We start from the raw sequence: 14,590 nt of genomic DNA, 5'->3' as shown, positions 1-14,590 counted from the left end.
TCGTGTCACAGGTCAAGGTCAAAAACATGGTGATGCGTGATGGAAGCAAGACAGCTATTTGTCAGTGAATACAAATGCTGCACTCTCTTTACTAATTTAATGAATGGATCTCATTGTGTATTTGTATATAATGAAATGTAATGAAAAACACAGTTGATAGTTCAAATGAATGAGGCATCTTCGCCCGTCACTCTACTTTGACACATTACATATGGCAGCGATGGTGACATACGATGCCGCGCTCAAGGTAGGGTCTATGTACTGTACGTACCGTATATATCATGCATGCAAATTGCAGCATGTTAATACTTACAGTGTCCAAGGGAATTCGCTTTAGGACCTTGTACTGTTTCTTTGGCTCTAATTTGTAGAAGCACTTGTCTGTGACGAGAATGCCACGGTCGCTGCTTTTGTTGAACCTATTTATCTAAGGAAGAGTACAAGAAAAAAAAGGGTTATGATCCACAATGCGAGTATTTTTTATAACTTGCAGGATCTTCCCAGCTATCCCATGTTCGAGAATCAGCTCATATGACAGGAAAGCAAAAGAACAAAACAAATCCTGTGAATAGAATTTTAAAGCGGCAGCTAGATTTTTATGGCTACACTCTCCATTGTCCTTGAAGCGGAAAATGTGGCCGTTATTATCCACTGGGAGATTATAAGAGCATATTCTGCTAAATAACAAGCAGGTCCTCAAGCTGTCTGCACTCAGTTCAATGACTTTCAGAGTATATTTGGCTATTTTTTCTTCTCTCTTTATGTTACTTTTTCAGAGTTGTGAATGTACAATTTGCACATTTGTGTGATCAGTCTTAAACATGCTGCTAATATATTGCATTCTACTCCACAGCCAAATTACGTGACACTGAACTGCTGCTTGAACAAAGCAAATTTTCTTCTATTTGTCTATTTATGTGTCTACTAGAGAGAGAGAGAGAGAGAGAGAGAGAGAGAGAGAGAGAGAGACAGCAAAACAGCATTTTAATTCTTCTCTACGTCCTGATCATATAGATCATAGACCATAAAAAAAAAATCTTGAAATCTGTAATATGAACAGTGCTAGCAAAGAAGCAGGAGGTTGGCATGGAGAAGAGTGCAACAGAGAAGTATTTGCTCATTTACTAGAATTAGTACGATGTACAATTCGGAATGAGCACAAAAGTCACATACCTGTGCATTTGGGATATTTATTGTTATACTACTTATTTGGGTAGCTTTTTTAAGTGCAGTATAGCTTTCGTGTATGTGGAGTATAATATGACGATTCTAACATACGCACAAGCCTGCACACGTCTTAATGCTGGAATATTGTTATAAATTATCTTTTTGTATGACTTCCTAGTAAATTCTCAGGCGAACATGTTGCCTAAATTAAAAATTAGGCAGCAAATAAAAGGAGATCCATGTGGCTACAGAACACATTTCATTTTCAAGCATTTCCCATGAGATTCACCTTCCTACAGAAGCCCGAAAAGAGGACTTGACTGTACTGGTCTTTGTTCCTCAGCTCCCGGGAGAAGCGAGTAAAGCCGGAACTGGATTGGGGGCAGTCTCGCACCTGCGGGAATCAAAGACGTGTATTCATTGGGAGAAAGCAGCTGGTGCTACTCCACAGATCGTATAGGTTTGCATCTCAATAGCTACTAGTGGGCAGTGATTGACATGCAGTCTAAACTAAAGTGCTGTTATGTTGTCCTGTACTGACTGGCTTCCATATCAGCAAACATCAGCAGCTGCCCACTGTTGCTGCATTGCTAATTCTGGCTAGTCTTCATAGAGTAATGGGGACTTTTATTCCCTCCCTCACAGCAGTGTGGTTATTGTCAGCCAATTATATTATTTTAGAGATGAGACAATTGTCATGCTGGTGGTTTATGCTACACAGCATAAACTCGACTTTATTTGGTGTGTCGTAGAAACCACCTCTATGAGGTGCAGTAATAAAAACATTTTAAAAAACTCTCAGTCACAACAGCAAGAATCTCACTCACACAAATAAAACTCTCAATCACACCCATTCACAGGAAAAATCCTCTCACTCACACCGCAAAAAATTCTCAATCACACCAAAAAAACTCGGCACAGCACCTCATACACATCTGACTCTCAGCAGCCACACTTGCAGAATCTGATGAGATCCTAAGATAAATTAAAAAACAATTATCAATTTTAACTGACACCATAAAGAGAGGTATTCATTTAAGAGTGTGCTCAATACTGTGTTTATAATATACAAAGGTTTTAAACTGCACCATATATAAATTAGATGTGCTTTTTGCCCCTCTCATGTAGTTCTTGATATTTGGCATACACCTAGTATTGACAATCTAGTGACACAAATTTTCAGCCCAAGACCCAAATTAGAAATGTGTATGCTCCCTGGGACACAGAACTATACAGTATATTGTATTACCGCGACATCAATAAAATGCATATAAAGAGCACAACAGACATCAATTTACAACAGCAAACATGACACAAAAAGCCCCACACTCATAAATTATGTGCATGCTTGACATCAGCAAAATGGCTTAAAATTAGGTTTTGGAAAGACAGGCTTAAATGAACATAAACATAATAAACAATAAGGCTCACCATCATAATAATCCACTTAAAAATGACAAATTATATGTGCTACAGAATGCAATCAGTTTCTTTTGATTTAGAACATTTCCTCAACTTCTTTTCTTCTCTCTGTACTCAATCTGTCATGCATTTAACATCGGGCATGCTGCATGACGTGCATTTATCGGTCTTTGTAGAATTAAGTCCAAACACGTGAAGTCGGCGGCCTGACTGAGACTTTCGAGTCACGGGCAGTCAGAAACACATGGGAGGAGTGACTCAGGACTGTGCTGAAGTCATGTTCACGCTCCCTGCAGGCAAGTCTGAAAGCCTGCTGCCAGCAAACAAGCTCAGATTAGCGACTAAAAGAACAGAGTGTGGGATTCATTCGAGGGCGAGTGCGCTCACAAGTGCCTCAGTCACATTGTTTGCTTGCTAGAGTTTTCACATCTACTTTATATCCATTCACAGCAGATTATTGTTGAGTCTAAAAAAAAACACAAGACATTCAGGTTGCATTTAGCATGCAAAGCTCATGTGAAAGCAAAAAAAAAAAAAAAAAAACGAGGAAATGAAAGGCCAGGGATTTTCATGATGTTTCCTAAAAGTCATAAGGATGTGAGAAGGATAGAGTAAAGGTCCTCTTGTGGTGAGCACAGGTCTTTGTACTTAAAGGGGGAGATAGCAGTTAGCTACGTTTTGTTGTTGTTGTTTTTAGAAAGAAAGAGATTTTCCGCCAGAAAACTAACAGGTCGAAGTGTATGCGCCCTAGGCATCCCCCGTCAAGTGTGCCCCCATGGCAGATAGTCAGGGGAGGGGGTGCTGGCGGAGATTGTGAGATGTCTCCTGGAGACCTCCCTGGTAAGGTGTTCCGGGCATGTCCCACTGGGAGGAGGCCCTGGAGATGACCCAGGAGATGCTGGAGAGACTATGTCTCCCGGTTGGCCCGGGAACGCCTCGGGACCCCCCCCCCGGAAGAATTGGATGAAGTGGCTGGGGAGTGGGAAGTCTGGGCTTCCCTGCTTAAGCTGCTGCCCCCAGCATCCCCACCCCACATAAGCAGAAGAAAATGGATGAACGGATGGCTCGATAGCTACATTCAAAACTTGCTAAGTTTATACACTGCAAACTCGCCCTTTAAGTACAGAGAGTGAGTACTTCTGCCACCTCTGGTTATAGCACTCTCTTGATTCCAATTTTTGTTTTGTTCTTCCTCAAGAGAACAGATGACTGAACGTAGTTGAGTGTGGAATCCTTACATTGGCCAGATAGTCTCTTTCCCAGGCTCTTCTACAGCCCCAGTCTTTTCTCTCACCACCAAGAGTAGTCAGAGCAGAGACTTTGGCTCGAATCTCGAGGACGTCAGACGGGGGGATTTTCTTCACCATCTGTCTCGCCCACCACCTAAAAACAAGACAGTGTACTTCGGTGATTATTTACAAGTGTTCCTATTCTGTGTGTAAAGTATAAAGTCTCAACAAAAGAAGGCAATTTCTGACCTGCGATGAAGCATGACTGTGATGGTGTGAAACTGGTTGAGAGCGGCTGGCGGAGTCGGCCACGTAACGCTCTTTCCATAGTCGGCCATGTTTCTGACATTAGCGAACCGCTGCTCTACTTCCCAGAAGTGGCCCTTGACCTTGAAACGCTTAAAGCAGCCCATGATGGCATAAATGGCCTTCATCCGCCGGCACTTCATACGAGCGAGAGCCCCCCGCCACACCTACGTGATTTTAAAACGGAGAGTCGGTTAGTGCCTCGCTGAGCTTTGTGGCCTGTGAACCGTGTGCTCCAATTCAGGAACAAGACTTCTCTGTAGACTCATCCAACTAGGTCATTAGCAGAAGAAAGGAGATGGTAATTTCATTGTAAGTAATTGACTTTTATGTAACTGCGCTCTGCATCGCATTAATTATCCACATTACTGCTAGAGAGAATTAGGATTCAAGCTGGCAGATACAGTTCATCTAAACATGAGCAGAAGCTGCACATGACTACAGGCTCCCCTTTACAAGCCAACCATGCACACTGGCTTGCAGTGAGTGATTAACAGGGATCAGTATGAGTGGAGATGTCTGGGACATACAAGAGAATCCGGATTTAAATGGACTGTCAGCTCAATAAAACTTCCTTGAAACGTAAGTTTAACTTCCAGAAAGTTCTGACAGTCAAGCATGTACTGTATGTGACGCAAAGGCTAGAAATTCCAACAGGGCTGACCTTTTGTAGGAAAAGCACCAGGATGGGGATGAGGGCTGCTCGCTCCTGTTCCAAAGTGAAGAGAGACCGCGGCGTCCGCACAAAAAGCTTGGTGTGGCCGTACGCCACGTCGTCCTGGAAACCGTGCTGTTTGACGATGGCCTCCACAGCCTCCCGGTCAGAATCCATCAAGTGGTTTGGCCAAGTGTACTCGCATGTCATTTTATACCTAAAGAATGTTGGGTAAAGCAGCAGTGTTTTTTTTTTACTCTGTTACGGAAATGTGTCAATCTTGCATGATACCTACAGTACAGTATCACTCTTTACCTCTGCAAGAAGCGAGCGTAGGGCTGCCTGTAGGCGAAACCCGCCCTGCGGACCATGACGTTCTCCAGGAGGCCCAGATAGGCCACCTGATGTTGGCAGCGAGCATCATCAAACAATAATGGGGACTTCATCTCATTTGGCTTTATGCAGCGTACATAGTACGGCTCCTGAAAACAAAGATGGATGCTTAGTTGCGTGCTGTTTTTATTCAGTGTCAAAAATGGAACTTTACCGGAAGGAATAGGAGAAATATCATTGTCGTGTTAATACAACTTCCTCATGTGTCATTAAACGCACAGTGAGAAGAGAAAGAAAACTGCATGGCTGGGTTTGACTCATTCTCTTTCGCTTTAGATTTTGAATTGATTAATTCATTGGACTACAGAAACAAATTATCACAAGTTAAATGTGTGCATTATATTTTAACAATTTTCACTTTATACTTACTGTATACTTGTTTTTTTTTTTTTGCTAATCGGCTTGTAGGACGTAATTTGCCGCCTTATAGTGAAGAGGTCAGGGTCCTTTTTTTTTTTCCCTTCAAAATTCATGGTCCATTTTTAGCACTCGCAGGAGTTACAAAATAGCGTATTTCCTCAAATTGCTCTAATTAGCAAGGGCACGCTTCATCCACTTTTGACAGAACACACCTCCCCCAAATAGGCTTGTGGCTAGTATCTGTCATTAACCCAGTTTATAGTTGATACACTAACATTAAATACCAGTAGTTCGCTGGTGAGCCTGTTTGAACTGAGTTGCTAACCAAAACAGCAGCACCAACCCAAGCATACTGTATATAGGGATGGATTAAAGAGTGGAGTCTTATTTTATGCTGTAAACATTCAAAGTGAAGGCACTTGTAGTTTTGTATATGTAAACTAGGGGTGAATAATTCCAAATTTACGTTATGATTAATTTATTTACGTCATTTTAATGTAAGGATTATTATTTTTAGTACATCCCATTTCATATCTTATTGACACCCATCATTTTTTTTATCTACCGTTCATTTTATTTTATTTATTTATTTAATATAAAGTATATGTAACATCTTAGCAAGGGTTCTTTTTTTCAATTGATGAAACTTTATTATTAGTTAATTTGTGGGATTGAATTTTTAATTGTATTTTATTATTGGCTTGTTAACCACCTGTGAAGCGCTTTCCAGAAATGCGCTTTACAAATAAAGACTGATTGACGGACACTGATTCTTAACTGTGATTGACAGACATGCTGTAAAACTGACCTCTGGAAGTGCAAAGCTGAGGCTCATCTAACGTATCAGTTGATTCCAAGCACATTTAAGTGCAGTGGAGTAGCAGACGAATGCCTTCACATCAACACGGCTCTCCAAGGAGAGACAATATCTCGTTACGGAACAGCTATGCTCCCTATATGAGAAACAAAGTGCACTCCAACACCATCATACAGCGAAATATGTGATGGTCATACATGCTTACGCCGTGTTTCAATTTTTCACTGCAGTTTCAATTGTCTTTATTTTATTTATTTATTTATTGTATTTATGTTTTAGGGCGTATTTACAACAGCAACAATTGTTTGTTCTCTCAGTTCCTACAGGGAACAAAACTAACTTGCTTGTACACACATATTTGGATTTCAGGAGTTGCTGCCCACCCCTTAAGTGTGGCATTAATCGACTAATTCAGATTTTGGTCTGACAGTGACGTCCACCTGTGCGTGAGACTGATGCATGCGCCACATACGCACTATTTGACAAGTATAATTCGGCGCAGACGTATGGAAAATGACAAAAGGTCCCTGACATTTTTTGGTTAAAATATACAACAGACAAAAAATTACAGCACGCTTAATATCAATTTGTCACACTCTGGTTCAGCAGTGTGAACCAGAACAGTGAAAATGACACTGTTTTGAGTCCTTTTCACTTTAAAACAGTTCTGTGCAATCAGCCCCTGATTCACTCCGTGCTGTTCGGTGGAAAATGAGTTGGACAGAGAGAGCGTAAGTGCTCCTCTCGACCTGCTAAGAAAAGCATCCACATGAACCAGAGAAAAGCAAATGCCAGCAGAGTTTGAATTCATTTGACCTTATCCGAACTATGATGAGATGCTTGAGCCAGACTATCCCAAAACAACAGCACAAACTAACAGGCCGAAGCCAGCGAGAGGAGGCTGGGAGAGGTGCGGAGAACATTCTGGGGCCTTCACATACTCTTAACTGTGCGGGACAAGATAAGGTCAAGCGACATGTTAGCCTTTAAACACAGGAAAGGGCAGAATTGCCATGCCCATACTGTATGTTGCCATCATGCATGGTGACAAACAGGCTTTACGTCAGCAATCTCAGAATAGCTCAGTGACTCATTCAGTTAATAAAGGGAGCCGCATCACCTACAGAAAAGGATGGCTCTAAGTTAATCATATTAACTCCGAAAAGGAGGTTATTGTTGCAATGATTTTTGCTAGTTGGCAGGAAAAATTATTAACCGACGAAAGAACTGATGACGCAGATAAAGGTGAGGATCTGGGAATTTGTTGTGAAAATCGTGCACAATGATCAAACAAAATTCAGGCATACGCACGGTTTGTGTGTTTACGAAGGTGTACAATTTGATGCACAGCTGCAGCCCAACAATTAAAAGAAAAAAGAATCACTCCGTTTAGATTCTAAAACAGGGAAAATTATACTTTACTAATACTGCCATAACTTAAAACATCTCTCTAAAATGGACATAATGCTAATAAAAGAACAGATGTTGATTTATCTACTGTATATATTCCTAAAACAATTACAATAAGAATAACATGAAATCTTAAATATTATACATTTGATTTCTTTGGTTATAATATTGAATGACGACAAAATACGACCTTTTAATTATATCTGAATTTGGGTAGAATGGGTAGTGATGAGGTAACCCTTGTAAACTTTGTTGGGCTACACACATTGTAAATCTGCAATAAACAGAGAAACAAAAAGGCACATTTATAGCATCTCTGTCCTAAAGGAGAGGGACGATAAAGCCAAGCAGATAGTACTGACCTTGCAGGCCAGTTTATCCACTAATGCGACAATGGAGTTTTTAAAGAGGGTGGCTGCTGTAAGCGGTCGCTTGGTGACCTCTGTGATGCTGAGTTGTCCATCTGGCCACATCTCCTTCATCACTGGGTTGGAGCTTTGAAAGAGAGCAAAGGAGGGGATACAAAAAAAAAAACAAAAAAAAAGGTTGTTATTTTAATAAGTGAGCAGAGGGTTGATGTGCTAACAGGGTCAAGGGGAAACTTGGCCCAGTTACTGAAGAGCTGCAACTATGGTGGCGTGTTTGGCACCTGTGGTACATGAGGCGCTTAAAATCTTGGAAAAGCAGGTCTCTGTTTTTGTCCAAAAAGCCCTCGACAGAATATCTGTAATAGGTGGAGAGGGAGAGAGGGAGCGTTATAAAGACTTAATGGCCAAAAGTGTGGGAGGTACAGCTGAAGGGTACTTCGACAAGAATCAAGATGATCAAATTAAAGGAAGTGAGACAGAGTTACAAAGTCACAAATCACATCATTACCCAGTGAGTGATTTCATTATTGGTTCCAAATGACTAAGAAGATTAAATCAACACTGCTCAGCAGATTTACAAAAACAGGAACCCAGCTCACGTTTGGGGTGGCAAAAAAAAGTGAACCGTCTACAATGTAATCTGTCTGCTCCCTTCAAAATGTTTGGGTGGCTTTCTGAGGCCTCAGAGGTCATGATGGGACCACGTGCCACAAGTTACGTAAGTTCATCTGCAGGGGAAGCCAGCTTGTAGAGAATGCAAAATAAAAATTAAAAATTCTTTTCTCATTAACAACTCCACGGCGTGATGGCTCTGTAATGCAAATGAAGAAATATTTCAAAAAATAAACATAGGCAGCAGCTACATACTGTCCCTCTCCCACACATTAAAGACTTGTTTCAACCACGCGCTTCAGTACACATTTGTAGGCGTATACGCTGTGAAGAGTTCCAAATTATACAAGCTGAATAGTCTCACTTTCGGTACCCTTGTGTTGTGTTCAAAGCAGTATGGTTATTCAGTGAAAGCGAACCATCACCTATTCACAGTTTGCTATTCACAAATTAGACTAGCTGTGAGTGTTTTTTCTGTCGAACCTATCCTCAGCTATTTGCATAAATAAATAAATAACTAATTAAAAATCACAGATTCACAGTTTTTGTGCTCTTTCTGTAATGCTTCAAGATGCCACAAGTCCTGTATAAGAAAAACATAGTAACTGGTGTCAAGGAAATACGTTGATGTAATACAGCGTGAATGTTCTATGAGCGTTGTATGTCGACGAGGAACTAAAATTAGCCCGGGTTGTAAGCAGAAGTTATGGAGAATCTTCGTTGCGCGTTTTTGCTCTGTTAGGTGGCTAATAATAAGCTCAAGATAATAAACAACGGAGGGCACATCATTCCTTGAAAACTGGAATTTTTACAAGTTGCAAAGTGGGGTGGGGGGCGTCACTTACTCGATGATTACGTGATGATTTACTGTATAGGAGGGTGGGCAAACTTTTTTGCTCAAAGGTCACATTGGATTTTCACGACAGACACATGCGCCAAGTCACTCATAGATGAGGTATATACAAAAGTTAATCAAAACTTAAAAGTAAATCAATTAACATTCAAATTTGAGTTAAAATATTAATATTTGTGTTAAGTATAATAAATAAATATGATAATTAATTCTTATTTTTAATGTTATTACAGTATTTATAAGTCATTTCATTAGAATTATATAAAAAAAATTAAATGTATGTGCAATAGTGTTAATTTTAATGAGATGAATAAATAAAAGCAGCAATGTTGATCCAATAAATATTACAGGACTTTAATTTGCCCACCCCTGTTATAAAGCATGGAGCTTGGCATTGACCATTGACAGATCGACAGTGACTGCCAATTCTGTGTTAGCCTGGAATGTTATGAATGTAATGGGAACAACACATTATGCGTTGCACATTGTGAAGACACCCTTGTAATTAAATAAAAAGCATGCCACTTATCTAGTCACGTCGTGCCACATATTTACAGACACAGCGCACACCGTGCCCCTGTACCCTCTGGCCTTAAACTCCCCGTGGTGGAAATACAACAGCAGAAATACAACATTTATTTTAAGTTGAAATGAAACTGAACTCGGTGGCAATGTGACATAAGGAAATGCAAACATGATATCATATTAGTAAAAAATGGTTTACTTTGTAGTCACTTTGTAAAGGTCGAGGGAGGGAGGAGGAGGGACAGATTTCCTGTATGCTTGCCAACGACCGTAAGGAGCAGTCAAAAGACATAAGAACAAGTCGTGGCATTCATTTGAAAGGACAGGTAGAGTGTGGAGGACATGTAGAGATAAGGTCAGATGCTCTCTGGAGAAGCGACGATGACTTAAACTAAGGGAAGGTCATTGTCGACAAAGGAGTGAGTCTGCGACCCAGCTGACAAAGATGTGAGATTTATCCACCCTAAGGTATTGTAATTGATCAATTGAACAGTTTCTTGGAGAAATGCTGCAGCGAATTCCGATGGAGTGCACAGGACTCATCAGGTAAAGATTGCTGTATTGCAGAGGAAGGAAAAGAGGTTGAGGAGGAAGAAATGATGGGTGAAGTAGGTCACAGCTTGTGTGTTTTGGGGGAGACGAGGTGGGTGGCTATTTTTTCGACGGGGCTGGGACGTATATTTAGACAGAGTAAGGCTTGACTCAGACGGGATAAGATGGAGAGTGGGCAGCACCAGCTTGGAGGAGTGACATCTCATGGGGAGTGACCTGGACACAGCCCTGACATTTCCAAATCTTGGCTGATAGAGATCCATCACGCACGCACGCACGCACACACACACACACACACAAACACACACATGCACGCATTCCAGTCTCCAATAGTTATGCTAGAAGCTGTAATTTACTCAGTTGGGCTACACGCAAGTATGTTTCATTGTCAATTCTGCTCCTTTAAATGTTCCATACACATCCTGGAAATGAACTTTATACAGCTGATATGAACGAGTCAAAGAGGCACTTCAACAGTAAAGCAGGGAAAATGTGTCAATTTATGAGTTTGAAGCGTGAGTTGCAGTAAATCACTTCTCGGGCTAACTGATTTGCGTTTCTTACAATTGTCGTATCAACACTTCACACACAAAGCCCTGGATTAGGGAAAAAAATAAATAAAAGCTATGAATGTAGTGTAGTTCATTTTAATCCATAATACATAAATTCTTAAGTACCCCTAGACAAATAATGAGTCTGCATAAAATCAGTTTTAGTTGTCATTGTGCAATTTTCACTCATGCTATATATGATCATATAATGTTAAGTAAAAAAAAAAACAAAAAAAAAACGATGAAAAATTAGTGATCCTTGATTACTGCTGTCGCTACATCTTAAGAGTCAAACGCGTCACACTGGCCATTCTCAATCTCGCCCTTCCTGATGTGTTCACTACATATATTAATGTCCTTCCCCTCTCGAGATTGAGGGCAGTACACGTGGGCAGTGTGATCCTTCTGAAACCAAATCCACCGTCACACTAATGGCCAAAGGCCCCATCTGCCCTGGGTGACATTTAGCCTCAGTGAACGCATTGAAATGGAGCAGTTAAAGATAGGGAGGCAGAGATGCGCTAAATGTAATATAAACATCAGTAAGATTGCGTACTGTACAATAAGATTGTGAACTGTACATTTAGATTACATTCTGTTACAAACGTCCTACACTGACCTCTTAATAGGATCATATGGATTACGCTCCTGAACCGTGCCACTGTTTTTCAGCCAGGCCCAAAACACAAGACCATCACACAGTGGTTAAACACTCTAAATGGGCAACTCACGTGACATCTCCCGCATAGTGGCGGATTCGGAAGTGCTTCTGGAAGTCCATGGTTTTGTCTGTAGGGGTGAGCTACAAATGCAAAGACAAAATGTGTGAGGTCGGAGCCAATTGTAGCGAAATACAATTTCTCCACCAAATGTCAACAGAAACCATTTGAAGGTTGATCAGATTAGTTTTTCTCAAGTCCAAACTAAAAGGCTGAACATTAGAGAAACTCTGCTCTCTACTGGCAGAAACTCAAAATTGCATTTGTGTTGAGTTGAGTCAAACAAGGACAATTAAAGGACTCTTAAATAGTGGTGTCCAATTTTGAAGGTCTGCCTTCCAATGAGCACTTTTCAAGTTCAGGTTGATGTTCTCACTTTACGGGAGGTGTAGTGAGGATGTTGCGCCAATTTGATGTCCATGCTGTCCAGGCACACCGTATCTGTCACTCTACCAACAGTGAGACAAGCTTCATCCAAAATGGAGATGATCCCTTTGTGTTGCTGCTCCACGAGGTCTACGATGATCTGGTTATTGAAGTAGTCAATCTGTGTAGGAATAATAGCGCAATGGCAAACTTGTGCATCTTCGATTAGAATCGTCATTCAACATTAATCCAGTTTGTACATGAATACAGAAACATTTCATCAATGCATTTTCACTACACTATCAGTGACTCGTACATACAAAGACATTGTTCAATATAACTCTACACTATACACACTCTATTGTGCACATTATAACTGTTTTTATTTTATTTTACTTACATGCTGCCATTGGATACCCTCTCGATTATATTCGCCTTGTTCCTGTTGGAGGATCAGCTCGATGAAAAGTTGTTGAAGTTTCTCGTTGCAGTAGTTGATGCAAAACTGCTCAAAACTGGCCCACACAAAAGAACAAACATCCCAGCAACATTAACATCAATTAGTCATATCCTATCATTGAAAGAGCAAACATTCTCCAACCTGTTGTTGTCAAAGATCTCAAATCCATAGATATCTAGCACCCCAATGACCGTGTTTTTCCCATGAAGCATTGGGTTGTAGTTTTTGACCTCAATGATGCCATTGATGCGGCCTACAATCCACCCAAAAAGTCTCTCATAGAGAGCCTACATTGAGAAAGTGGCACATTAAATTAGTGAGATAGCAATGACAAGAATATAAAGAGAGAAGGACATAATTATGAACTCCAATAAATGAATATATTGCACCTTGCTAAAAGCATCCCGTCCAAAGCAGGCCTCCTCTTCTGTGTGACCCTTCTCAATGACCTCGCCACCGCCGGTGGCCACAGTGCGGTACAGCAAGCTCTTGATAACACTGTCCGCATCAGTGCCTGTCAACTCGGAGATGTGGTTCACAGCGTCAATGTCCAAAATTTCGACATTCTCACCATCACTTCCAAAATGGATGTTACCCTAAAAGAAAACACAACAGTCTGAATAGTATTCCGACTGATTAATGTTACGGGCAATAGTGTACTCCAGAAACTTACAAGATGCAGGATGGACGCTAGAATTTGATAAATTGACTGAATTTCCTCTTTCGAGAAGCCAATGACTTCCAGCGCATGAACAACAGCTTTGTGGCTTGAGTGATCATTGTTGCAGGTCTACAGAGAGAGAAAATACGAATACAAAATGTTAATATATAACACAGATTGACATTTTAATATTACATTTGTTTGGACAAATATAATGATGACAATAAAAATAGCTCATGATAGTTTAATTTAAGAACTGATATCTAGCCATTTTCCATGTTTTCTTGACAGTAACAGGGAAAACAATTAAGCTTAAACATGTCAAATAGGACAAAGTATTATGGAATCAGGTATATTTTGTTGTGTTCATAGTACTCTTCCGGTAATATACTTTAGTTGTACCAGACATTCAAATGAACAAGAAATTGATGAAAGAAAGTGCTCTAATATATTTTTCCCATGATTGTAACATTTTAAGGACAGCAGACTAAAATGAAATAATCTCACAGTGGCTGCAGCTCCCTCTTTAGTGTACACATAAACACTTGGCTCATTTTGCAGGTGAAATGAGGCTAGAGTTTCAGCAGATCCTCCTTGTAAAAGCTGTGAAAGCACAACAACACACAAGTTCTGAATCTTTTTACACACCGTCGAAGTGGTTCATTAGATTTGCTTGAATTTAGACTGCTGCTTCTCAGTTCACACGAGACATAGTCATGTCAGAATGTCAGTTAGCCATGAATGGTTTGCGGTGCACATTCTCATCTTTATTCTTTACCTGGTAAAATGAATGGAAGTTCCTCTCCCCTTGTTGCTGGTGAACCACCCTGGACTTGAGCAGTTCAAAAGGAAAGAAATACGCCTATCAATGTTATTTACAACAGATGTGGGAAATTGTTTGAAGCTAACCAGTAACGCTTTCAGTAAGTGAAAAACTAATCTGGTCGGTTCAAGTCTGCATATACACAAGAAAGGCTTGAAAAAATGTTCTATACTGCGTCCCCTGTTTATATGGACAATTTAGAGTCTTCAAAGAAACTAACATGTTTTCGGATTGTGGGAGGAAACTGGAGTAATTGTAAATCTTCCCAAAAGATAACAGCACCATAATTCAAGGAGCTGGAAATAAACAACAACAACAACAAAGCAGCAATAAGAATCTGT

At 40.4% G+C, this 14,590-nt stretch overlaps 1 protein-coding gene across 4 annotated transcripts in view; it reads right to left on the bottom strand.

Moving 5' to 3' along the window:
• Positions 1-14,590, bottom strand: part of myo1g (myosin IG) — a 30,261-nt gene that overhangs the window by 12,083 nt on the left and 3,588 nt on the right. Inside the window, exons 5-20 of one of the 4 annotated variants that reach the window (XM_061760434.1) lie at positions 14,205-14,258; positions 13,934-14,029; positions 13,439-13,555; positions 13,155-13,361; positions 12,907-13,052; positions 12,706-12,820; positions 12,316-12,486; positions 11,952-12,022; positions 8,409-8,483; positions 8,122-8,254; positions 5,095-5,261; positions 4,789-4,996; positions 4,068-4,291; positions 3,828-3,972; positions 1,457-1,561; positions 314-427 (exon numbers count right to left, since the gene is read on the bottom strand). In XM_061760434.1, coding sequence (XP_061616418.1) covers positions 314-427; positions 1,457-1,561; positions 3,828-3,972; positions 4,068-4,291; positions 4,789-4,996; positions 5,095-5,261; positions 8,122-8,254; positions 8,409-8,483; positions 11,952-12,022; positions 12,316-12,486; positions 12,706-12,820; positions 12,907-13,052; positions 13,155-13,361; positions 13,439-13,555; positions 13,934-14,029; positions 14,205-14,258 — 2,148 coding nt within the window. Of the gene's footprint in view, positions 1-313; positions 428-1,456; positions 1,562-3,827; positions 3,973-4,067; positions 4,292-4,788; positions 4,997-5,094; positions 5,262-6,345; positions 6,486-6,505; positions 8,034-8,121; positions 8,255-8,408; positions 8,484-9,875; positions 10,918-11,951; positions 12,023-12,315; positions 12,487-12,705; positions 12,821-12,906; positions 13,053-13,154; positions 13,362-13,438; positions 13,556-13,933; positions 14,030-14,204; positions 14,259-14,590 lie in introns of those variants that run through there. The other 3 variants (XM_061760437.1, XM_061760435.1, XM_061760438.1) reach the window with 3 other exon arrangements.

This window comes from Phyllopteryx taeniolatus, chromosome 21, assembly GCF_024500385.1.
Source record: "Phyllopteryx taeniolatus isolate TA_2022b chromosome 21, UOR_Ptae_1.2, whole genome shotgun sequence".
In the NCBI taxonomy this organism is placed as follows: domain Eukaryota; kingdom Metazoa; phylum Chordata; class Actinopteri; order Syngnathiformes; family Syngnathidae; genus Phyllopteryx; species Phyllopteryx taeniolatus.
Note: the sequence above shows the minus strand (reverse complement) of the source record. Positions and strands in the feature narration are given on the sequence as shown.